Here is a 24,148-nt window from a genome sequence, read left to right on the forward strand (position 1 = left end):
AGGCCCAGAGAGATGAGTCATTTGTCCAGGGTTACCAGTGAGTCCACAGCAGACCCACAGACTGAGTCCAGTGCTGAGACCCTGGTCTTCAGCCTGCCTGCCCTTCACTCCTTCCATCCACTGACCTTCACCTGCCTCCAGGAGCTGACAGCCTGTTTAGAAAGGTGAACAAAATTTGGGGACTTAAATAAAAGGGTCAAAAAGTTTGGGTCCTAAAAGATGGAGATGTACTTGGCATTTAAGACTCAGCCAGGCAGGAGATTGTGACCAAGATGGCAGAGTAGAAGGACGTGCTCTCACTCCCTCTTGTGAGAACACCAGAATCACAACTAGCTGCTGGACAGTCATCGACAGGAAGACACTGTAACTCACCAAAAAGATATCCCACATCCAAAGACAAAGGAGAAGCCACAATGAATCAGTGGGAGGGGCGCAATCACAGTAAAATCAAATCCCATAACTGCTGGGTGGATGACTCACAGACTGGAGAACACTTATACCACCGAAGTCAACCCACTGGAGTGAAGATCCTGAGCCCCACGTCAGGCTTCCCAACCTGGGGGTCTGGTAACGGGAGGAGGAATTCTTAAGAGAATCAGACTTTGAAGGCTAGTGGGATTTGATTGCAAGACTTCGACAGGACTAGGGGAAAGAGACTCAACTCTTGAAGGGCACACATAAAGTAGTGTGCGCATCAGGACTCAGGGGAAGGAGCAGTGACCCAGGGGAGAACCAGACCTACCTGCTAGGGTTGGAGGGTCTCCTGAAGAGGCGGGGGTGGCTGTGGCTCACCATGGAGACAAGGACACAAGCAGCAGAAGTTCTGGGAAGTACTCCTTGGTGTGAGCCCTCCCAGAGTCCACCATTAGCCCCACCAAAGAGACCAGGTAAGCTCCAGTGTTGGGTCACCTCAGGCCAAACAAGCAACAGGGAGGGAACCCAGTCCCACCCATCAGCAGACAAGTGGATTAAAGTTTTACTGAGCTCAGCCCACGAAAGCAACAGCCAGCTCTACCCACCACCAGTCCCTCCCATCAGGAAACTTCCACAAGCCTCTTAGATAGCCTCATCCACCAGAGGGTAGACAGCAGAAGCAAGAAGAATTACAGTCCTGCAGCCTGTGGAACAAAATCCACATTCACAGAAGGATAGACAAGATGAAAAGGCAGAGGGCTATGTACCAGATGAAGGAACAAGATCAAACCCCAGGTAAACAACTAAATGAAGTGGAGATAGGAAACCTTCCAGAAAAAGGATTCAGAATAATGATAGTGAACATGATCCAAGACCTCAAGTGCACACGGAACATTCTCCAGGATACATCACATCTTGGGTCACAAATCAAGCCTCAGTAAATTTAAGAAAATTGAAATCATATCAAGCATCTTTTCTGACCACAACGCTATGAGATTAGAAATGAATTACAGGGAAAAAAATGTAAAAAACACAAACACATGGAGGCTAAACAATATGTTACTAAATAACCAAGAGATCACTGAACAAATCAAAGAGGATTCAAAAAACACCTAGAGACAAATGACAATGAAAACACGACAATCCAAAACCTATGAGATGCAGCAAAAGCAGTTCTAAGAGGGAAGTTTATAGCTATACAAGCCTACCTCAAGAAACAAGAAAAATCTCAAATAAACAATCTAACCTTACACCTAAAGGAACTAGAGAAAGAAGAACAAACAAAACCCAAAGATAGCAGAAGGAAAGAAATCATAAATATCAGAGCAGAAATAAATGAAACAAAGAACACAATAGCAAAGATCAATGAAACTAAAAGCTGGTTCTTTGAGAAGATAAACAAAGTTGATAAACCATTAGCCAGACTCATCAAGAAAAAGAGGGAGAGGACTCAAATCAATAAAATTAGAAATGAAAAAGGAGAAGTTACAACAGACACCACGGAAATACAAAGCATCCTAAGAGACGACTACAAGCAACTCTATGCCAATAAAATGGACAACCTGGAAGAAATGGACAAATTCTTAGAAAGGTATAACCTCCCAAGACTGAACCAGGAAGAAACAGAAAATATGAAAAGACCAATCACAAGTAATGAAATTGAAACTATGATTAAAAATCTTCCAACAAACAAAAGTCCAGGACCAGATGGCTTCACAGGTGAATGCTATCAAACATTTAGAGAAGAGCTAACACCCATCCTTCTCAAACTCTTCCAAAAAACTGCAGAGGAAGGAACACTCCCACACTCATTCTATGAGGCCACCATCACCCTGATACCAAAACCAGACAAAGATACTACAAAAAATGAAAATTACAGACCAATATCACTGATGAATATAGATGCAAAAATCCTCAACAAAACACTAGCAAACAGAATCCAACAACACATTAAAAGTATCATACACCATGATCAAGTGGGATTTATCCCAGGGATGCAAGGATTCTTCAATATACGCAAATCAATCATTGTGATACACCATATTAGCAAACTGAAGAATAAAAACCATATGATGATCTCAATGGATGCAGAAAAAGCTTTTGACAAAATTCAACACCGATTTATGATAAAAACTCTCCAGAAAGTGGGCATGGACAACATAATAAAGGCCATATACGACAAACCCACAGCACACATCATTCTCAGTGGTGAAAAACTGAAAGCATGTCCTCTAAATTCAGGAACAAGACAAGGATATCCACTCTCACCACTGTTATTCAACATAGTTTTGGAAGTCCTAGCCATGGCAATCAGAGAAGAAAAAGAAATAAAAGGAGTACAAATTGGAAAAGAAGTAAAACTGTCACTGTTTGCAGATGACATGATACTATACATAGAGAATAGTAAAGATGCCACCAGAAAACTGCTACAGCTAATCAATGAATTTGGTAAAGTTGCAGTATACAAAATTAATGCACAGAAATCTCTTGCATTCCTATACACTAATGATGAAAAATCTGAAAGAGAAATTAAGGAAATACTCCCATTTACCATTGCAACAAAAAGAATAAAATACCTAGGAATAAACCTACCTAGGGAGACAAAAGACCTGTATGCACAAAAGTATAAGACACTAATGAAAGAAATTAAAGATGATACCAGCAGATGGAGAGATATACCATGTTCTTAGATTGGAGGAATCAATATTGTGAAAATGACTGTACTACCCAAAGCAATCTGCAGATTCAATGCAATCCCTATCAAATTACCAATGGCATTTTTTACAGAACTAGAACAAAAAATCTTAAAATTTGTATGGAGACACAAAAGACCCTGAATAGCCAAAGCAGTCTTGAGGGAAAAAAACGGAGCTGGAGGAACCAGACTCTCTGACTTCAGACTATACTACAAAGCTGCAGTAATCAAGACAATATGGTACTGGCACAAAAACAGAAATGTTGATCAATGGGACAAGATAGAAAGCGCAGAGATAAACCCACGCACCTATGGTCAACTAATCTATGACAAAGGAGGCAAGGATATACAATGGAGAAAAGACAGTCTCTTCAATAAGTGGTGCTGGGAAAACTGGACAGCTACACATAGAAGAATGAAATTAGAACACTCCCGACCGCCATACACCAAAATAAACTCAAAATGGATTAGAGACCTAAATGTAAGACCGGACACTATAAAACTCTTAGAAACATACGAAGAACACTCTTTGACATAAATCACAGCAAGATCTTTTTTGATCCACCTCCTAGAGTAATGGAAATAAAAACAAAAATAAACAAATGTGATGTAATGAAACTTCAAAGCTTTTGCACAGCAAAGGAAACCATAAAGAAGACGAAAAGACAACCCTCAGAATGGGAGAAAATATTTGCAAACGAATCAACGGACAAAGGATTAATCTCCAAAATATAGAAACAGCTCATTCAGCTCAATATTAAAAAAACAACTGAATCCAAAAATGGGCAGAAGACCTAAATAGCCATTTCTCCAAAGAAGACATACAGGTGGCCAAGAAGTACATGAAAAGCTGCTCAACATCACTAATTATTAGAGAAATGCAAATCAAAACTACAATGAGGTATCACCTCACACCAGTTAGAATGGGCATCATCAGAAAATCTACAAACAAGAAATGCTGGAGAGGGTGTGGAGAAAAGGGAACCCTCTTGCACTGTTGGTGGGAATGTACATTGGTACAGCCACTATGGAGAACAGTATGGAGGTTCCTTAAAAAACTAAAAATATAATTACCATATGATCCAGGAATCCCACTACTGGGCATATACCCAGAGAAAACCATAATTCAAAAAGACACATGAGGGGCTTCCCTGGTGGTACAGTGGTTGAGAGTCCGCCTGCCGATGCAGGGGACACGGGTTCATGCCCCGGTCCGGGAAGATCCCACATGCCACGGGGCGGCTGGGCCCGTGAGCCATGGCCACTGAGCCTGCATGTCCGGAGCTTGTGCTCTGCAACGGGAGAGGCCACAACAGTGAGAGGCCCACTTACCGCAAAAAAAAAAAAAAAAAAAGGCACATGCACCCCAGTGTTCACTGCAGCACTGTTTACAATAGCCAGGTCATGGAAGCAACCTAAATGCCCATCGACAGACTAATGGATAAAGAAGATGTGGTACGTATATACAATGGAATATTACTCAGCCATAAAAAGGAACAAAATTGGGTCATTTGTTGAGACGTGGATGGATCTAAAGACTGTCATACAGAGTGAAGTAAATCAGAAAGAGAAAAACAAATATCATATATTAATGCATATATATGGAACCTAGAAATATGGTGCAGATGGACCAGTTTGCAGGACAGGGATTGAGGCACAGATGTAGAGGACAAACGTATGGACACCAAGGGGGGAAAATGGCGGTGGAGGGGGGGTTTGGTGGGATGAATTGGGAGATTGGGATTGACATGTATACACTGATGTGTATAAAATTGATGACCAATAAGAACCTGCTGTATAAGAAAAAGTAAAATTAAATTTAAAAATTAAAAAAAAAAAAAAGGAAGACTCAGCCAGGCAAGAGCATGGAGCACTAGGCCTCCCTTTCATTCCGTGGTGGCCTGGACAGCAGACTGATTCCACCCCACCACGGTGGGGAAGGGAGCGGGTGATCCTTAGATACCCCTGGGGCCCCTGGCATCACCATTCTCCTCTCATCTATGTGCTAAGCATTTGCCAAATACATTGCCAACATTTTCTCATTTAATCTTCGTGTCTATCCCAGGATTTGGTCCAATTATTGGCTCCTTTTACAAATGTATTAGTTATTTATTTGCTGCATAACAAATTGCCCCAGAACTTAGTAGCCTAAAACAATAAGTATTTATTATTTCATCATTTCTGTGGGATAGGAATCCAGGCATGGCTTAGTTGTGTCCTCTGGCACGGGGTCCCTCGTAAGGCTGCCATCAAGGCCAAGGCTGAGGTCTCATTTGAAGGCTCGCCTTTGGTGGGATCTGCTTCCAAGCTCATTCATGTGGTTTTTAGCTGCTGGACTGAGGGCTGGTTCCTTGCATTTGCTGGCAGAAGCCTACCTTAGTTCCTTGCCACATGAGCCTCCATAGGGCAGCTCACAGCATGGCAGTTGGCTTTTTTCAGAGCAAGAGAGAGTGAGAAAGAGACAAAGAGAACAACGGCCAAGACAGATCCACAGTCCCTTTGTAACCTAATCTTGGAAGTGACATCCCATTACTTGCTGTATTCTATTTGTTAGAAGCAGAAGCAAGTGTCTAGGGCTCAGCCCACACTCAAAGGAAGGGGATAACATAAGGGTGAGAATACCAGGAGGCAGGGATCATTGAGGTCCCTCTTAGAGGCCACTTGCCACAACTTATGGGGAAAATGAGGTACAGATATGGGTAAGTCACTTGCTTTGTATCACATAGCCCCTAGGTGGGATCTGAGCCCTAACCTCCTGATTCCAGGACACTGCATGCCCTGCCCCCACCCCACTCTTGCTCATTACTCGCAGGCAAAGGTGTCTACCTGGCCCTTTACACCCTTATAATAGCAACTTAGAAGGTGGGTAGGCCATCCTAGGCCTCTTACTCAGAGATTGTGGACAGTGAGCCCTCCTCCCCTGTTATATTTCCCCCGTGGTTCTGCATTTAGGCCAGATCCTTCCCTTTGGAGCCTGGGTTGTTGGAATTGGTTATATGGATACATACTAAGGTTGTCTGGGGGCCTTAGAGGTGGCCATGTGGTTGCCCCTTTATGACCCCAGGACATTTGTCTGTAGATGGGCCATCTCTAGTTCCTTTAATCTCTTCTGTGTGAGTCTCGGGGTGTGTATTCCAAGTATGTTGGAAAGCTCCTCACCAGGGCAAGGGTCGCATTGCTGTAGACCTAGCTCTTTGGTTTTCTTCTTCCTTTGAATCTAAAGGTTTTCTAGGACTGTAAAGCCATCGGTGAATTCCCAGAGTAATACACAATCACTATACAGCATCAGTGAAGTTCAGAAAACTTTATAATTTTAAGAAAATCACCCACAATCATCAATGTCATCCTGAGGCAACCCAGTTTGTTTATATGTCAGCATTTTTTCTAGTATTCTTATCATTTTTCCCTTATATAATTGAAACCATAAAACATACTCCATTTTGTATCAACTTTCATGTTCCCATGTCATTAAAAATTATATATAGTTTTTATGTAAATCAAGGATATAACATTTAAAATATTTATTCTAGCTTTAGTGCAAGTTGTACAAATATTCAATAGAAAGACAGCTATGTGAACATTTATAACACAAGTTTAACTACATGTAGTATGTGTTTGGTTAATGTGGCTTTCCGTGTTTGAAAAGATCTAACGTGAAAGTCTTACAAAAGTTGGGCTGACATTGAGGGGAAGAAATCATTCGGGGTCATACGTCATCAAGTCACTCAGACACATGTTTGGATCCTAATTTTGCCTCCTACTGGCTATGTGATCTTAAACAAGTTACTTAGAGACTCAGTTTTCTGAAAGGTAAAATGATTCATTCATTCAGCAGCCGTTTTATTAAACATCCATTGTACCAGGTACTGTTCTAAGCTCTTGGAATATATCAGTGGGAGGAAAAAAGACAAAAATTTTTTTTTTTTTTCCCTCACCGCGCAGCTTCTGGGATCTTAGTTCCCAGGCCAGGGATTGAACCCGGGCCATGGCAGTGAAAGCGCCAAGTCCTAACCACTGGACCGCCAGAAAACTCCCCAACAAAAATTCTTTCTTTAATGAAGGAACCTTACAATTGACTGGGGGTGGGAGGAGGGGAGACAAAGATAGGCAATAAACATAATAAATAAGTAAATAATATAGTATGTTAGGAGGTCATAAACGCTACAGAAATAAAAAAGTGGAACAAGGTAAGGGGTGGGGGACAGGATGGCCAGGGGTTAATTGCAATTTTAAGCAGGGATGTCAAGTCCACACTTGATAACTGTAATAACTGACTGCTTGCATCATAATAAGAACTAAGTGAGATGTTTCTAAACTGCCAAAATGGGACCCAGTACTAGGCAGCGCCTGGTAAATGTTTGCTATTATTACTGCTGTTGTTATTCCTAAAAGAAGATTCACTGCAGTATTCCTTTATCTAAGAGTGCTCCAACCTGTTCCTCCTGCTTGATTTACCCAGACCTCCTTGGAGCACGCATTTGAGTCAGTCTGGGCACAGCCTGGCTGTACTTTCCAAGGTGCTGTTTCACTGCCTGGTGCCTCTCTGAGCCCAGAGACCTGGGTTCCTCTCTTGATTCCGTCACCCAAAAGCTGGGCAGTGTTAGGCAGGCCACCCTCTCCTCACCGAGGTGCCGTTTCCTCGTGTGTAAAGCAGCATTCATGGCACCGCTTTGCAGCACCACCGTGGGACGCGGGACGGGAGAGGAGAGGAGGGGAGAGCTGGAGGAGAAGTTTGGGAGCGCAGAGCCGTGTACAGATGTGTTCTGTTATTTGCTAATCAAGACTCCAAGCCAGGGCTGTGCTGAGCGGTCTGCCTCCACTCTCTATGCCCCCCCTCCTGCCTGAGGATCCTGTAGGAGCCTCTAAGTGAGGAATTAGTCATCTTCACCCCTGCCTCTTCCTGTGAAGCCCCAGGGGAAGGCCAGGCCACTCTTGTTGGTTTTCTGCAGCTTCTCTTCTAGAACCAAGTCTCCTCTGGGAAGAGGGATGAGCTGTCAGACAGTCTTGTATTTTTAAACAGCTGATCATTGAGCACAGTAGTTACCTAATCAAGTTTCTGTGTCTGTTGGATGGAGGTGGTTATTTCTTATTGTTTTCTTATGTTTGTTTTGTGAAAACAGACAGTGACGATTGACTGTAAGGGCAAAGAGAATCTGTGTTGGGGCAGGCCTGAGGCGCACAGGAAGGATTTGAATCCAGGACAGGCTCCTGGAGAGACCCTTCTTAGCACAGTGCACTGGGGGCCCTTGTTAGAAATCTCATATGGACTAAATTGTGCCCTTAGCTCCTGTCGAAGCCCAGTTCATTAAGTTCCATGAAGACACAAGGGCAGGACAGAGGACCCTGTCACTTAATGCAGTATTTGGGAGGGAGATGTATTTGGGAAGAACCTCTCTGCAATGGTTCTCAACCCTGACAGCACATGAAATTTCTGGGGGTGAGGTGAGAACCAGGCGCCAGTAACCTTTAAAGCTCCATTTCAAGGTGCAACCAAGTTTGAGAGCCAGTGCTAAGTTTAGAGGACTTCGTGCGGGGGTGGCCATACATGTCCTATTCCGGCAGATGTTTCTGGTGAGCCTCCCTCTCCCTTCTTCCAACACAGCAGGTGCACAGAGCTGTGGACTGGAACCTTGAACCATCACCAGTGAGGAACATCTGATGCAGTATATATATTTACTCCTAAGCTCTGCAGTATGAATCCTGAGGCAGGTTTCTCCAGCCTTTAAGCTGTGCTATGCTTTCAGAACCCCTCCCCTTCAGAATTAGAGAACCTAGGAAGGAATAAAAGGCAAGGCTATTACCATACATTTCCTTTTGATCCATTGCAGTAAAGAGCAAATGATAGAAATGCACAGAAAATGTATGTGAGTACCCCCCTCTCTCCTCTGTTTACAAGATTGGTTGTTTTGGAGGCAGAAGGCTCTGTTGAGACTGAGGAGAGGGGAGACGATGCTGGAGACTGTGATGCATGGTGGTGGCTCACCTTTCTTACTGTGTTTATTTTCCCCGTGTACATGGCCACCGAATGACTGACTTGATAAAATGTTGCCTCCGGTTTTGGTTTGTTTCATTTTCTTCAATCCTGATAGCTGACCTAAACATTGTGAGGTTGCAATGCAAATTACATGCATGATGGCTTTGAGTGGTTCTGTGATCTGGGACCAATCACTGTCAAAAGTGCAGTGGGACCAAGAAACAAAGACCCAACTAAATCCTGCCAGAGCAGAAAGGTGGGGATAGGAAGCTACCTTGCTGGCTCTCCCTGCGGTGGGCATTGCCACCAGAGGTGACTGGGAGCAACCTGGTGTGGATTTCTCGGTCTGGGTCATGTGTTTTGGTCTTCCCCTCATAACCACTATCTCTTTTTAGTCAGAAAGCCAACATTTGGTAAGGGATGGTGGTGGCAAGCTCTTCTGACACCAGTCCATTCCTCTGCCTTTTGCCCTGTCCCAGTAGCCCATGTCTGGACACCAGTCCATTCTGGACACCCAGTAGCCCATGTCTGGACACCAGTCCATTCCTCTGCCTTTTGCCCTGTCTCAGAGGGCATCAGCCGCCTCTGAGAGGGGTGTGGTGGTGGAGCCAGCCTCACTCCTCTCGTCACACACTCTGAGTCAAGCAAGGGAAGTGGCACCATCGATCCGTCATATGTGCCCAGCGTGTGCTTTACACACATCATCAAATTTGTCCTTACAGCCCCTCTGACAGACCTTATCACCCCTCTCCTCTAGACAGGGAAACTCAGCTGTGGCTACAAGGCTAATGATGATGCAAGGACTTGAACCCAGTCAAATGGCTGCAAAGTGGGTTTTCCTTCCCTTGGATCTCTCTCTCTGTCTTTTCCTGGAGCAAGGAGTGTCAGCCTGAAGAGACCTCAGTGAGGTACACTGCAGTCAGTCACCTTCACAGATCAAATGCTGTTTTCTCTCAGGGACAATCTGGTGGACGTCTGCACCTCGGCCTTCTTGTGGCCATTGCCGAGCACTGTATGCAGGCAGTCCTGGCAAGGCTGGCTTGGTTATTAATCTGTACAGTCACTGAGGTGTGGGTAGCAGGCCTCAAGGGTTCACGCTTTGATCCTTACTTGTGTTCTGGGATGTGTCACCTTCTCTGTTGGGCCCTGGGTTTGGCTGTGAATGTGCAAAATATTTCTAATGCTAAAACATTTCTAATGCTAAAAGTGTGGAGGAATGAGTCTAGTTGAGATTCCAGATGCATAAATTTGGTCTCTTGGCAGCTAGATTGCACTTTCTAGAGCTCAGGGGGTTATAAAAGTCGACATCTTTATATAGATCTATGTGCAGCGTGGCCGAATTGCAGTTGCTTTTGGAGCTATAACTTTGAATTACCTGACTTTTTGTTTTAAAAAGAAGGATGCATTCACGTAGGTGTTGGCTTATTTGGAAAGCAGGGCAAGGAAGGCACAGGAATGAAAAGGGATTTTGGAAAACAGAGAACAGCCCTCGTTTGACTCCTCTGGTGGTCTCACTGAGAAGTCTTACCAAGATGGTGCCGTCCCACAGCTTGAGGACAAGAATCCCCAGCCTGCAGAAGTAGGGCTCCCCTTTGGAGGACAGGCAGGGCTGGGCCTAGACATTTGGGTACTGTGGGCTGCATTCCAAAGGATGATCTTTAAACATTTTGTTCAACAACTCTTTCATGGGCGGGGATAAACTGATGTTGTGTCAAGAAAAACCTCTCTAACTTCAAAATAGGAAATTTATTACATGAATTTATTACAGGAGATTTTCCAGGTCAGACAGCTACTCGGAGGTATATTGAATGATTTAAAATTTAGTTCATAAAGTCAGTCACTCCTTCTCAGTGAGTAGCATTATGTGTGCCTAACAGTTTCAGACCTGTGTCTCCTGGCACCCAACTTGCCAGATCTCCCCTCTGGTTGGTCTCAGCGTTGGTGGAAGGGCCGGTGGCTGCATCGTGCAGCATTCCCACCTGCGTTGCATGATGTGCTCAACGGAGATGGGGTCACACCAGCTAGAGAGGGAAACCTAAGTTAATTTACTCCCGTTTCCACTCTTCCCAAGGACGTTTTGTCGTTTTTACGGACTGCCCTCCAGAGTTGCTTGGCTCATTCCCCTTAATCTATGGTTACAGATTCAGACTAAAAAAGATTGAAATCCTTCGAGTAGGGTTTCTCCCTTTGGCATTATTGGCATTTGGGGCTGGAAAATTTTTTGTTCTAGGGGATGTCTTGTGTATTGTATGTTGGGTTTTAGCAGCATCCCTGACTTCTACCCACTAGGTGCAATTGACAGCTGCCCCCACCCTCGCCCCCGTCACAGTTGTCACAGACAGCAATGTTTCCAGTCATACCTGGGGAGCAAAAGTTTCCCTATTGAGAATCCCTGCTTTAGGAAAAGGAAGGAAGGGGTCTTAACATCTTTGTGGGTGCTGAAACCCCAGAAGACCTTTGTCTACAGGGCTGGGTTTTAAATTAGTTCCCAAAGCGTGAAAAGGGAGTCTCAATTTCTAGCCAGTTGACTACAGTGAAGCTTTTAAGCAGTTTAATTTCAGAAAGATATGTTTGATGCTTTTTACTAAGATGAGGCATTAGAAGACTAGAAATAGCTGTTCGGGTTTTTGTTGTTGTTGTTGTTGTTTTTAATCAACAAATCAAGGGAGGTTCCAGAAAGGCTCTTTGACTTTTTCAGGAAATACTTTTCCGAGCAGGGTCTCTGACCTACCATGCTTATGGTTCTTGTGAGACTGGACTCCTGCTCTGGCATTTCTTCATGGAGTGGGCAGTACTGAGGGTCGTGGCTGGGCCCTGTGTGCAGCAGATGGGAATAAATGGGCAGGAGCGAGGTTCCTGTCCCCAGGATGTCCCCAGCCTCCTCTAGGCAGGAGCCTCCAACACTTCAGCAGGAGGGGCGGTGCAAGTGAGGTAAACATGAGTTGAAACAGTTCTGTTGGGTTTGGAATGACGGTGCCGGAGCCGTGGTTTTCGAGGTGTACTCTTTTAGCAGCTGATGTTACTTTTTCTTCAAATGACATGTGCAAAAACACAATATAAATAAAAAATGTCAGACCCAAGTTTGAAGGCAGAGTGAAAGAGGGGACCTGTACCCCACACACCTCATCTCACCTTGGAGCTGACACTTCCAAAGACAATGCACTTTGCATCACCCGTCTGACTGAAAGTGGGCTAATGCGTGGTTGGATAATCTTGTTTTTTTCCTCCCCCTGACTGGATCTATCATCTTTTTTCTATTTTAGATAAAAGTAGTTTTCAAAACTACAAACCTAAGTGAAGATTATCATGCTGTTCCATTGCTGTGTAATTTTTACTCTCAATCTATGGAAGCAGATTCAGGGGCTGAGAAAATGCATATGTATGTACATACATACATATACATATTCATTAGGAGTATTTTGATATTTTGTTTTGAAAAACTTAAATACATAGAAAAATAGAGAAAAGAGCCCAACCCCTAGATTTAACAGTTGTCATTATTTTGTCATATTTGCTTCACCTATTTCTTTAAACCTCTACTGGATAAGAATTTTAAAGAACATACCTACCTTAACAAGGTCTGGGAATATTTCCACCACATTCCCCTTACCCCCACCCCATTCCCTATTCCAGTTCATCTTGCAGACCTGTGTAATTTTTCTTTTTTTTTTTTTTTTACGGTACACGGGCCTCTCACTGTTGTGGCCTCTCCCATTGCGGAGCACAGGCTCAGGACGCGCAGGCTCAGCGGCCATGGCTCACGGGCCCAGCCGCTCCGCGGCATGCGGGATCCTCCCGGACCGGGGCACGAACCCGTGTCCCTTGCATCAGCAGGCGGACTCCCAACGACTGCGCCACCAGGGAAGCCCTGATAATGCTTTTTAATGGGCCTTCCTAAGTAGACTACAGCATGATTCACATAATGGGATAAATGGAATATAATGAGTCTAAAAGAGCTACCAGTCCCCAGTTATATATAGAAGCACAGGTTTGTTTTCCAGTGAGGATCATACCAAAGCAGGCAAATATTCTTCTTGAATTTTGTGATTGCTTCTAAAATGAACAACGTTTATGAATTAGCTTCTTGGCCCCCCAAATATGTTTATGCTGACAAGAATGGGAGTACCCAATTTTGTACAATGTAATTCAGCTATTACTTGCATACATGGTGGGTGGTGCTGTGCAAAAGACTTATGTCGAGTTTCGCATCATTAAACATGCCCTGGGAAAGGTGAGGGTGGGTTTCGATAAAATCTCTCTTCCCAGAATAAATTGCTTCTTCCCTTACTTTGCAAATTGGTAAAAATATTATAGGTTGATAAATATTTTTGCAGTGTGATTGCTTTTCAAAATTGAATTGCAAAGCTGATGCATATGTTGGGAGAGGGGATATTTACAATGGCCTATACCTGATTTTCCCCCTCTTTGGCAGGAAATAACCACGTGTTTACCAGATTACTACAAATGGACTCAGTATCTCTTTATTAAACTCTATGAAGCTGGACTGGCCTATCAAAAAGAGGTACGTTAAAGTTAGCTCTGCTTTTAAGATTCTGTAAACCTTCTCCATCTTCTTAGAAGACATCATTGTTAAATAAGGAATAAAATAAACTCTGTTTGCACAGTAGCAGTGAAAATGTACACAACCTCACATTCATGAAATCAATCACAGCGGGCCCAGAGAGTAACTACTGTCTGGCTTAGTTTGGTGCCTCCAGGACAGGGCTTGAGCTTCTTTCACCCTTGAATTCCCAGCACATAACAATGTCTGTAATGAAGTCAAGAAAGAGGCTTAGGAGGAACACGTTTCTCAAATCCTAGCTACCTCTCATAGATGTGTGCCGGCTGGTGACAACCTTTAGGAATCATGGTTTCTCATCTGCTGATGGGTGATAATATCTTCCTTGCCGGGTCTTGGGAAGAGAAAGGTAATATTTAAAGAACAACAAGCACAGTGCCCACACCTAGTGGCCTCCCAAGAAATGGAATGCTTCTTAAAGCAGGAGGTCAGTAATAGTAGATAAGCCTTAGATGGCAGGAGTTGAGAGAAAGAGTATCATCACATGGCCTAGAACTGCACCGTCCAGTATGATGATAGCCATTAGCTGCATGTGGTTGTTGAAATTTAAATTTAAAGTAATTAAGATTAAATAATATTAAAAATTCAGGTCCTCAGTCATACTAGCCACATTCACGTGCTGGTAGCTAGTGTTGGACAGCAAAGATATAAAACATTCCCATCATAACAGAATATGCTTCCACATAAGAAAAGTACCAGATAGCACTGGTCTAGAAAATTCAGAAGTACCAAGTAGAAAACTCATTGTACCGTTATACTTTAGATGTTCTCCTTTGACCAGAGGGATTTAATGACATACAATTATATTTACTTTTCTGTGGGTCACATCACATTGCTTCATCTTGCGAAGAATAGTACTTATAATATCATTATTTTTTAAATATAAAACATTTTACAATCAGTATAGAGACTCATATAGAAGGCTCAGTTTAGAATATGAGAATAACACAAAATGTCTTAAACCTTGACAACATAAAAAATAACATAGCTAACAAAAATCAGGAGGTGAGGGCTTCCCTGGTGGCGCAGTGGTTGAGAATCTGCCTGCTAATGCAGGGGACACGGGTTCGAGCCCTGGTCTGGGAGGATCCCACATGCCGCGGAGCAACTGGGCCCGTGAGCCACAACTATTGAGCCTGCGCGTCTGGAGCCTGTGCTCCGCAACAAGAGAGGCCGCGACAGTGAGAGGGCCGCGCACTGCAATGAAGAGTGGCCCTCACTTGCCACAACTAGAGAAAGCCCTCGCACAGAAACGAAGACCCAACACAGCAAAAATAAATAAAATAAATTAATAAACTCCTACCCCCAACATCTAAAAAAAAAAAAAAACAGGAGGTGAAATTGGGAAAGAGAAGTAGAAGCAAGCGTGAGATGATCCCTACATCTTTCATAACAAGGAGTCATAGATGGAGAATTAGAGATTTATGTCTATTTTTTTTTTAAGTTGAAAGGTAGCTATTAAAGCTAAAACTAACAAAGGTAGCAAAAACTAGAATAGGGGTCAGGTGGGAGGAAGGCTGTATGACTGTGCTGAATATCTCATATTATATGGTAGAGGGTCAGCAGAACTGTCTAAAGATAGTATATCAGGGACTTCCCTGGTGGTGCAGTGGTTAAGAATCTGCCTGCCAATGCAGGGGACATGGGTTTGATCCCTGGTCCGGGAAGATCCCACATGCCGTGGAGCAACTAAACCCATGTGCCACAACTACTGAGCCTGCACTCTATAGCCCGCGTGCCACAACTGTTGAGCCTGTGTGCCGCAACTACTAAAGCCCATGTGCCTAGAGCCTGTGCTCCGCAACAAGAGAAGCCACCACAAGGAGAAGCCCGCACACCGCAACAGAGAGTAGCCCCCGCTCACCACAACTAGAGAAAGCCTGCATGCAGCAACGAAGACCTAATGCAGCCAAAAAAATAAACAAAATTAAATCTTATTTAAAAAAAAAAAAAAAAAAAAGAATATGCCTGCCAATGCAGGGGACATGGATTCGATCCCTGGTCCGGGAAGATCCCACATGCAGTGGAGCAACTAAGCCTGTGTGCCACAATTACTGAGCCTGTGCTCTAGAGCCCATGAGCCACAACTACTGAGCCTATGTGCCACAACTACTGAAGCCCGTGCGCCTAGAGCCCATGCTCTGTAACGAGAGAAGCTGCCACAGGTAGAAAAAGCCCGCACTCAACAATGAAGACCCAAGGCAGCCAAAAATAATAATTATAAAAAAAAAAAAATAAAGATAGTATATCATACTTGAGGTAGTACAATTTTATTACTTAAAGTTATAATAGTAAATACCAGAAGAACTAAATAACAGAACCTGCTAAAAGTGGAGAAGTATTTTAATAACCATTGCAGATAATTATGAGTATTCTCCTTTGATACTACACCAAAACTCAACAAGTGGTGGGTTCTTAAAGGTCAGTTGCAGTGTTGAATCTAAATATCAATGAACTTTTTGTCCTCTGTTATATTAAAATGTGTTGGCCTATTTTACACTTTGAATGAACGTTGTACCCATGCATTATTATTATAATGAAAATAGTTTTGACCTGCAGACCCCTTGCAGGGGTCTCAGGGACCCCAGAGGTTTATGGACCACACTGTGAGAACCACTGTACAGCATATACAATCCCTAACCCACTCTCATCTTTAAATTAAGGATATTAAAATATTGGTTGTTTAAAATATTATGTTGTTATATTTGTTTTTTTAAAGAGACTATTCTGTCCCCATTAACATCTGGGATAAATTGAGAGTGAGAACTTTGTGGAACTGAGTCATACTGATGTTTAACCACTGTAGAGCCTCCTGGGTCAATTTAATTTCTTAACACACCATAGCTGTTCCTATGCTCAGAGCCCCGTTAGGTGAGGAGTGGTGAGAGACGAGTACCTGTTCAAAGTGCTGACTGCAACAGACCTTTTGTGTTGTTAAAGCTTTATTTTCAGAAGTTAAAAATATGACTCCCATACAAATATAAAATGAACATGTGTCAAGGATTTTATTCAACTCATTAATTAGTGAGAGAACCATTTGTATGTTAAGACTGGTTCAAATGAGATTTCAAGGAAGGGTGGTTTATAGGGTCACAGGCGTGCTGAAATGAATTTACTAATAGAATCAAAACTGCTTAATGTCCGTCCTACAAGGCATAAACCTAATTCTGGGGACAATCTTTTCTGTGAGACAGAAATCATTGGCATTGTCTTTGCATGGGAGCCATTTGCATCGCTCTCAGACATAAAGCGTTTTCGTAGCTCTGAGTTTTCTGCAAGTTAACCTCTTCTTTTCACCTAGCAGGGCTGTAAAATAACTTAAACAATAGTGAATAGGGAGTCAAACAAAGGTACACATCCCTAGAAAATCAGATAATCCCTGGGGGATGTGGGTCTGCTAGCCAATCCCAGCCTACACTGAAGGAGCAATCCCTTTTGCCTGTTTCTAAGTTTTGGATAATTTTTCTTAGCAGCATTATTCAATATCCAAAAGCAAAAGGGTAGGAAGAGAATTGGTGGGAAAATCATCAGATTTCCACTATGATCAACAGGTTCGGTGCTGATCTAGCAGCCTGGCAGACACCTTCCCAGAAGAGCCTCCCTTGCTCAGGTGGATTATAATTATACCCAAAGGGGGTTTCTACACTGGAATCACCCATGGGTCCAGGCAGAGGGAGTAAGAGATCATGAGCTACATTGTGTATTCCAAGTGATAGCAGGAAGGACAAACAAAAATTGAAGTTATAAGACATGAAAAAGCCACAGCAAAGCAAAGGGCGTCCTGCAGGTAAAACACAGGAAAGAGTGAACAGTTCTTTAAGAGTGTAAGCAGTCGTACACAGCATCAATTAGATTAGCCAGGGTTACCTATCCTCAGTTGCATAGTTACTATTTATATGCATGGGGTATGAAATGATGTGACATGTTAATGTAATAGTGTAAACATTTCTTGCATGGAGCCCTTGGTTGTGTAATATCCCTTTACAAGACACTTGATTTTTTTGTATCTATTTATTGTATAGTTAAGCTGACTTTTTGAATATATTGAATGTTTATTATAACATTTCTTCATAGGACACTTGCTTCTCTGTCTCCACACCCCGGGTTTGTTCATGCTGCTTCATTTCTAAGCACATCAAACCCAAGTAGGAAGCTTAATCTCATCACTATTGGGTTGGATCCAAAGCCAATCACAGACAGCATCTTCGGAGCTGAGTAACTTTTCTGATGATGGAAGGGGTTTCTGGGGCCCCCCATTGCACAAGGATGACCATGCTACTGGCTCCAGATGTCTCTCTTCTCCCCAGTTGTTTCCAAGTCAGTGTGACACTCCGCCCCCCAGCCTCACAATCTGCATACCCCTGGGGAATTTGGTCCAGTTTTCCCCTCTGACTACTTCTCTCATGGGAACAGACTGTATTCCTTTCCTGTTGCTGCTGCTGTAACAAATTACCACCAACTGGGTCGCTTAAAACAGCACAGATTCATTGTCTTACATGTCCATGAAATAGGTCTCACTGGGATAAAAATCAAGATGTTGGCAGAGCTGCCTTCACTCTGAAGGCGCTAGAGGAGAATCTCTTTCCCTGCCTTGTCCAGCTTCTGGAGGCTGCTTCTGTCATTGACTTTGAACTGCTCTCCAACTTCAAAGCCAGAGCGTAGCAACTTGAAATCTCTCTGACCTGTGCTTCCATCATCACCTCTCCTTCTCAGACTCTGAATCTTCTGCCTTCCTCTTTCTCTTATAAGAGCTTTTGTCATTACTTTGGGCCCATCTGGTTAATCCAGGTTAATCTCCCCATCTCAAAATCCTTCATTAATCATATCTTCAAAGACCCTTTTGCCATGTAGGTAACATATTCACTGGTTGCAAGTGACATGGGCATCTGGATTCTGGATGACATAGGGTGTGGACATCTTTGGGGTGCAATTGTTCTGCCTACCACCCTCTTCTCCCCACTTTATAGGGTGTTACAAGGGTAAAACAGATGAATGCTTGTGGAGAGCCTGGGATGGTGCCTGGCACAGAGTATGTGCTTAATAAGTGCCTGTCTGTGCATGCCTGCAGGTACCTGGAGTCATTATGATATTTATTTATTTACTTATTTATTAAAGAAGCTGTTGGGGGTAGGAGTTTATTAATTAATTTATTTATCTTTGCTGTGTGGGGTCTTCGTTTCTGTGCGAGGGCTTTCTCTAGTTATGGCAGGCGGGGGCCACTCTTCATCGTGATGCGCGGGCCTCTCGCTATCACGGCCTCTCTCGTTGCGGAGCACAGGCTCCAGACGCGCAGGCTCAGCAGTTGTGGCTCACGGGCCTAGTTGCTCCGCAGCATGTGGGATCTTCCCAGACCAGGGCTCGAACCCATGTCCTCTGCATTAGCAGGCAGATTCTCAACCACTGCGCCACCAGGGAAGCCTCATTATGATATTTAAATTGGAAAAATAGAAAGTTAAAAAAAATCCTGAAGGGATCTGAAGAGACCCCTTCAGAAAGTTAAAAAAAATCCTGAAGGGACTTCCCTGGTGGTGCAGTGGTTAAGAATCCACCCGTGAGCCACAACTGCTGAGCCTGCCTTCTAAAGCCCGTGAGCCACGAATACTGAGCCCGTGTGCCACAACTACTGAAGCCTGCGTGCCTAGAGCCCACGCTCCACAACAAGAGAAGCCACCACAGTGAGAAGCCCGTGCACTGCAATGAAGAGTAGCCCCCGCTCACCACAACTAGAGAAAGCCCACATGCAGCAACGAAGACCCAATGCAGCCAAAAAAAAAAAAAAAAAAAAAAATCCTGAAGCTTCCTGGCTACTTCTAAGGCAGGCTGTCCATGGGAAGGTATCACAGAAAAACAATGTAGATTATTTCACGGATTTTCATTTAGAAAGATAATGTTCTTATTGCTAACTAAAACTTGCTAACATTGACTTAAGTGTTTTTGGTGTATTAATGTTTAAAAGTCACTATTAAATGACATGATCTTAAGAAAAAAATCATAAATAGAATGCAAACGTGCACAATTGGTACATTGTTTGAAGATCAGAGTTAGCTCTAATCCAAAGTATTTTTTCCAGGTAGATCTCCTTTTATTGGATAGCCATTTTCAAATTGGCTTTAGAACGTAAAACATATTGGGACTTCCCTGGTGGCCCAGTGGTTAAGAATCCACCTTCCAATGCAGGGGACGCAGGTTTGAGCCCTGGTCTGGGAACTAAGATCCCACACGCCATGGGGCAGTTAAGCCCTGCGTTGCACAACTAGAGAGCTTGTGCACCACAACGAAGAGCCTGCGCGCTCCAACGAAAGATCCCGCGTGCGGCAACTAAGACCCAACACAGCCAAAAATTAATTAATTAACAATTTTTTTAATTAATAAATAAAAACATATCGATATCAGTTAACATTCTATTCCTGGGGTTTATTTCAAAATATAAACTTGAAATTAACATTAGAAAGTTAATTTACTTTAGAAAGACTGCATATAGCATACTTTGTAAAGCATATTTGGCAAAAAATAACTCACATATTAATACTTTTCCTCTAATGGCATTGTCATAACTTACTTTTTTAAAAGAAGATAGCCTTAATTCTTAAATTTAGTTCTGCTACAAGCTGTATAAATGGACATTTAGGGAAAGTATTTTAGCAGAGCATTACAAAACAGAACCAGAGTCTTTAAATCTTGTTCTTAACAAGCACTGTCCATCAGAATGTTTATTTTCCGTGCAAAAGGGAATCTCTTCTTGCTCTCACAGAACAAAATATTTTCAGCCAAAAATATGAATATAGAGACCTCTTCTTGGGAGAACATTAATTTCACCTCTTTGGTTTAAAAATAAATTATTCTGTGGATGTAGCTAGTAGAGAAAATGATGCTGTGTTCTACTTGGACATCCTAGAGACCTGTGGAGTGCCACCTAATTTATGAGTTTGTCTTTGGTTGTCTTTATGATTTCAGCGGCAGCTGCTTATAGTGCTATTTCACCTACCTAAGCTACTTAAAGAAACATGGTGGACAGACAGGCAGCCTTTCTCAGTCTGCCCCCTGGTGGCTTTGGAAGGTGGTGGCAGGTAACAAATAAACTGGCCTTGGGAACCTTCCACCCCCCATTCTGGACTGAGTCCAAATTCAGGCCCATTCTAGATGGAATGGAGCAAAATCAATTTTGAGAATTAGATCCTTTAATAAGACCTATATGGTGTTCCTTAATTAAATAAGCTTTTGTCGAGAAAAAAGCTAATAGACCCTGAGGAAATCAATACCCTAAAACATATATTTTACCAGCCTTCTGGAACGTGAAGCTACATGACAGGATACTCAAAAAACATCTTCAGTCATATAAAAGAAGAGCTTGAGGAGAAAGAAGCAAGGGAAATGATGGAGAGCAGCCAAAGGCCTGAAGAGTGATGCCTTGGCCAGGAGACAAAAACATACTAATGGAGGATGTGCTCTAGTTGGGACTGGCACCCTGTGAAATGGGTGAGGGCCAGGGACGCAAGGGGAAGGAGAATCCAGGGGAAGAGGAGGATAAGATGAGAAAGGATGAGATTTGGAATAGGAAGCCTGCTGGGCAACAGGCACCACAGCTGCTGTGTTGCAGAGAGGAGAGCTGATAAACTCAAAATCAAGATGAAATTGCCTTGAGAATCCCCGATGGACCCCGTAGTCACCCACACCTCCAGGAGCCTAACAGCCAAGAAGGGGAGGGGGAGGAGGCAAAAATGATGCAGCACCCACAGTCACTGTACAAAACTGACCCTGTGAACATGGCTGATTCTTGTTTAGAATCGTGTTGTTTAGAATTGTGATGTGCATTTATTAAATGCTTTCTGAAAGCTTCCCACAAATCACTCAAACAGACAAAAAATGTTAATCTTAGTGTTTAACCCTTGATCAACCGGGGAAGTTCTCTTATTTGGGATGGCTCATTCTGTGATGTTGCCAGATAACTTGTGTGAGGGAAGCAGTGGGCAAAATCGACTAGAGTCCAGTGTTTTTGCAAGTGTTTTAATGATTTCAGTATTGATTTAAAGTTGATTTCAAAGTACAGAGATAGGCTGTATTTTACTAAGACGACTAGCTCACTCTAAGGAGCATGGAGTTGGCTTCAGGAGGTGATAGAGACCAGCATCAACCAGTGCAGTGACTACAGTCAGTGAAGTTGTCCAGAAACTATATTCTATGTAACAAGACTGTGCTTGCTTAAAAATCAGGGCATCTATCAAAGTAAGTGTTCAAAATGTGAAAACCCAAGAATGCCAGATGAGAGAAGACAGACTGTGGCTTGAGGGGAAGCTGTAGGATAGAGACCATCACATAAGAGGAGACCCGGAGAAAGGTATTTGGGAAGCAACTCCAGGGCTTCAAGAGGCCACAGGTGCTGTGCACCCTGAACCCCACAGGCCCTACATTTTGACCATCCATGGTTTTACCGCCAGCAGAAAGGCTGAGTCTGAACCCTGAAACTCTGTGCTTGAGGTGGATCACAGTCCTGGGAAGAAAAGAGAGAGTGGGTTCTCACAAGGATGCATCTTTGATTCAAGACTTTATTTCCTTTTGTGTTTTTCCTCTTCTCCACCCCCAAGACTTTCATTGCGGGAAAAATTGCTTTTGTGTTTTGCTTTTATTTGTTTTTCGTTCATTACCAGGGTTTTATTGCATTTTGTGACCTGGAGTCTGAGAGATGCCAGGCCATGTGGGAATGTTGATAGGAAAATAAAGTCCTATTTGTTTTTGCAATCTGCAGTGCTGAGTGTTTGCTTCTCCATGTCACCTGCAGGGGGCAGGAGACAGAGGTGAAGGCATATAGGGCTTTTTTCCCTCCCTTTCGTACTTTATACCATTTTAGTTGTACATGGGTTTTTTTGGGGGGGGGGGGGCGGGCTTTGAAGGAGCTGTCCTTGTTACCAAACAATACTTGGCTCTTTCTTTTTATCTTTTATTTTAAGTGGTGTCCTTCCCCCAACCCCTAATATGGGCAATGATAATAGATAAGTAAGTCACCCTTGGTTTATGCACCTCAAGTTTTTAGGTCTAAGGTAATTTGTCCTATATTTTGTCTATATTTATGGATTCAAGGATTTGGGGGGCCCTAGAATCAGGGGAGAAAATCATTCAATGCATGTCTTTCCCACTCCGACTCTAGGCTTCACAGGCTTAAGTTTTTCAGTGGATGTACTACTTCTTAGTTGTAAAATCACAACCCATAGATGGGTTAGCCCCTCCTCCACTCCTACTTTTTATGTAATTTTTAGATATGTCTCTGAATCAGTCAGGGTCCCAGCAGGAAAAAGAGGGCCTACCCGAAAGCAGTCACTGAAGAAAATGTAATGAAAATACTGTCTCTGGGACTTTCCTGGAGGTCCAGTGGTTAAGACTTCGCCTTCCAAAGCAGGGGGTGCAGGTTCGATCCCTGGTCGGGGAGCTAAGATCCCACATGGCTCGCGGCCAGAAAACCAGAACATAAAACAGAAGCAATATTGTAACAAATTCAATAAAGACTTTAAAATAAAATGGTCCACATCAAAAACAAACACAAAAAAAGACTGTTTCTGTGCAGAGTTCAGGGAAACCCACAAGGGATGGTCAAGCACCTGGCACTGGGAACAGAAGGAAGCTTTTGCCCACCCCAGGCAGCAGTGGCGGCATCGGGAGCCATTACTGGAACTGGGAGAGCAGTAGCTGGAGCAGTAGGAGAGGCCTGCCCAACGGGGGCCGTGGCCCAACTGGGAAGAAGCCAGGGTGCCTCTCATTGGTTGAACCCAGCCAGAGGGCAAGGGTCCTGGTTAATGACAGGGGACAGCTTCCTGGTGTACAGAACAGGGTAGAAAGAGGATTTGGACGGGCAAATTGACAACATTCAGCACAATCTCTTATTAAAATTGCTTATTAAAATTTTAAAAAACAATGTGTATTTTACTGCCTAAACATGTCTCTGTACTCATTGCCTTCTTTGTACTCAGTTGTACCTAAATGTCATAAAGGAGTGAATGTAGATGGCAGAGGTACTTTAAATGAAAATAGAAACGAATTAGAACTCTATGGAGAGAAACTTCATCATGGTTAAGACTACAGGTTCTATCAGCCAAAGAAATCTATAGAGAGAGATCTCAGAATATTGTTACCTTTTGCGGGGGGGCAGATGTTGATTGGGAGAAGGCACGACAGAATTTTCTGGGTTGCTGGGAATGTTCTATGTCTTGGTATGAGTGATGGTAGAAACTGATTGAGCTGTACACTTAAGATTTATCCACATTACTCTATGTATGTTATACCTTAATTTAAACAGAAGTTTTAAAAAATTGCAAAAATGTTTACAGTTCCTAGAGACCTGAGTTCCTACCTTGCTATCTCTGCCACTTACTGACTGTGTGACCTTAGGCAAGTTATTTAATCTCTCTGTTCCTTAAGTTCCTCCTCTGCAATATGGGGATAATAATATTCTTACCTCAAAATGTTGTCCTGAGGATTAGAAGAGCCAACCTTAGGA

General features: G+C 43.2%; 1 protein-coding gene across 22 annotated transcripts in view; it reads left to right on the forward strand.

The window, feature by feature from the left end:
• The window catches only part of LARS2 (leucyl-tRNA synthetase 2, mitochondrial), a 279,513-nt gene that overhangs the window by 159,926 nt on the left and 95,439 nt on the right, over nucleotides 1-24,148 (forward strand). For 20 of the 22 annotated variants that reach the window (XR_012334582.1, XR_012334581.1, XM_033864716.2 and 17 more), the window contains one exon: nucleotides 13,516-13,605. The exons of the other annotated variants lie outside the window; for them this stretch is intronic. Coding sequence is in view for 18 of the 20 variants with exons in the window: in XM_033864716.2 (XP_033720607.1) it covers nucleotides 13,516-13,605 (90 nt within the window). In the remaining 2 variants the exon portion in view is untranslated. The remainder of the gene's footprint in view (nucleotides 1-13,515; nucleotides 13,606-24,148) is intronic. 22 annotated transcript variants of the gene reach the window in all.

Source organism: Tursiops truncatus, chromosome 10, assembly GCF_011762595.2.
Source record: "Tursiops truncatus isolate mTurTru1 chromosome 10, mTurTru1.mat.Y, whole genome shotgun sequence".
In the NCBI taxonomy this organism is placed as follows: Eukaryota; Metazoa; Chordata; class Mammalia; order Artiodactyla; family Delphinidae; genus Tursiops; species Tursiops truncatus.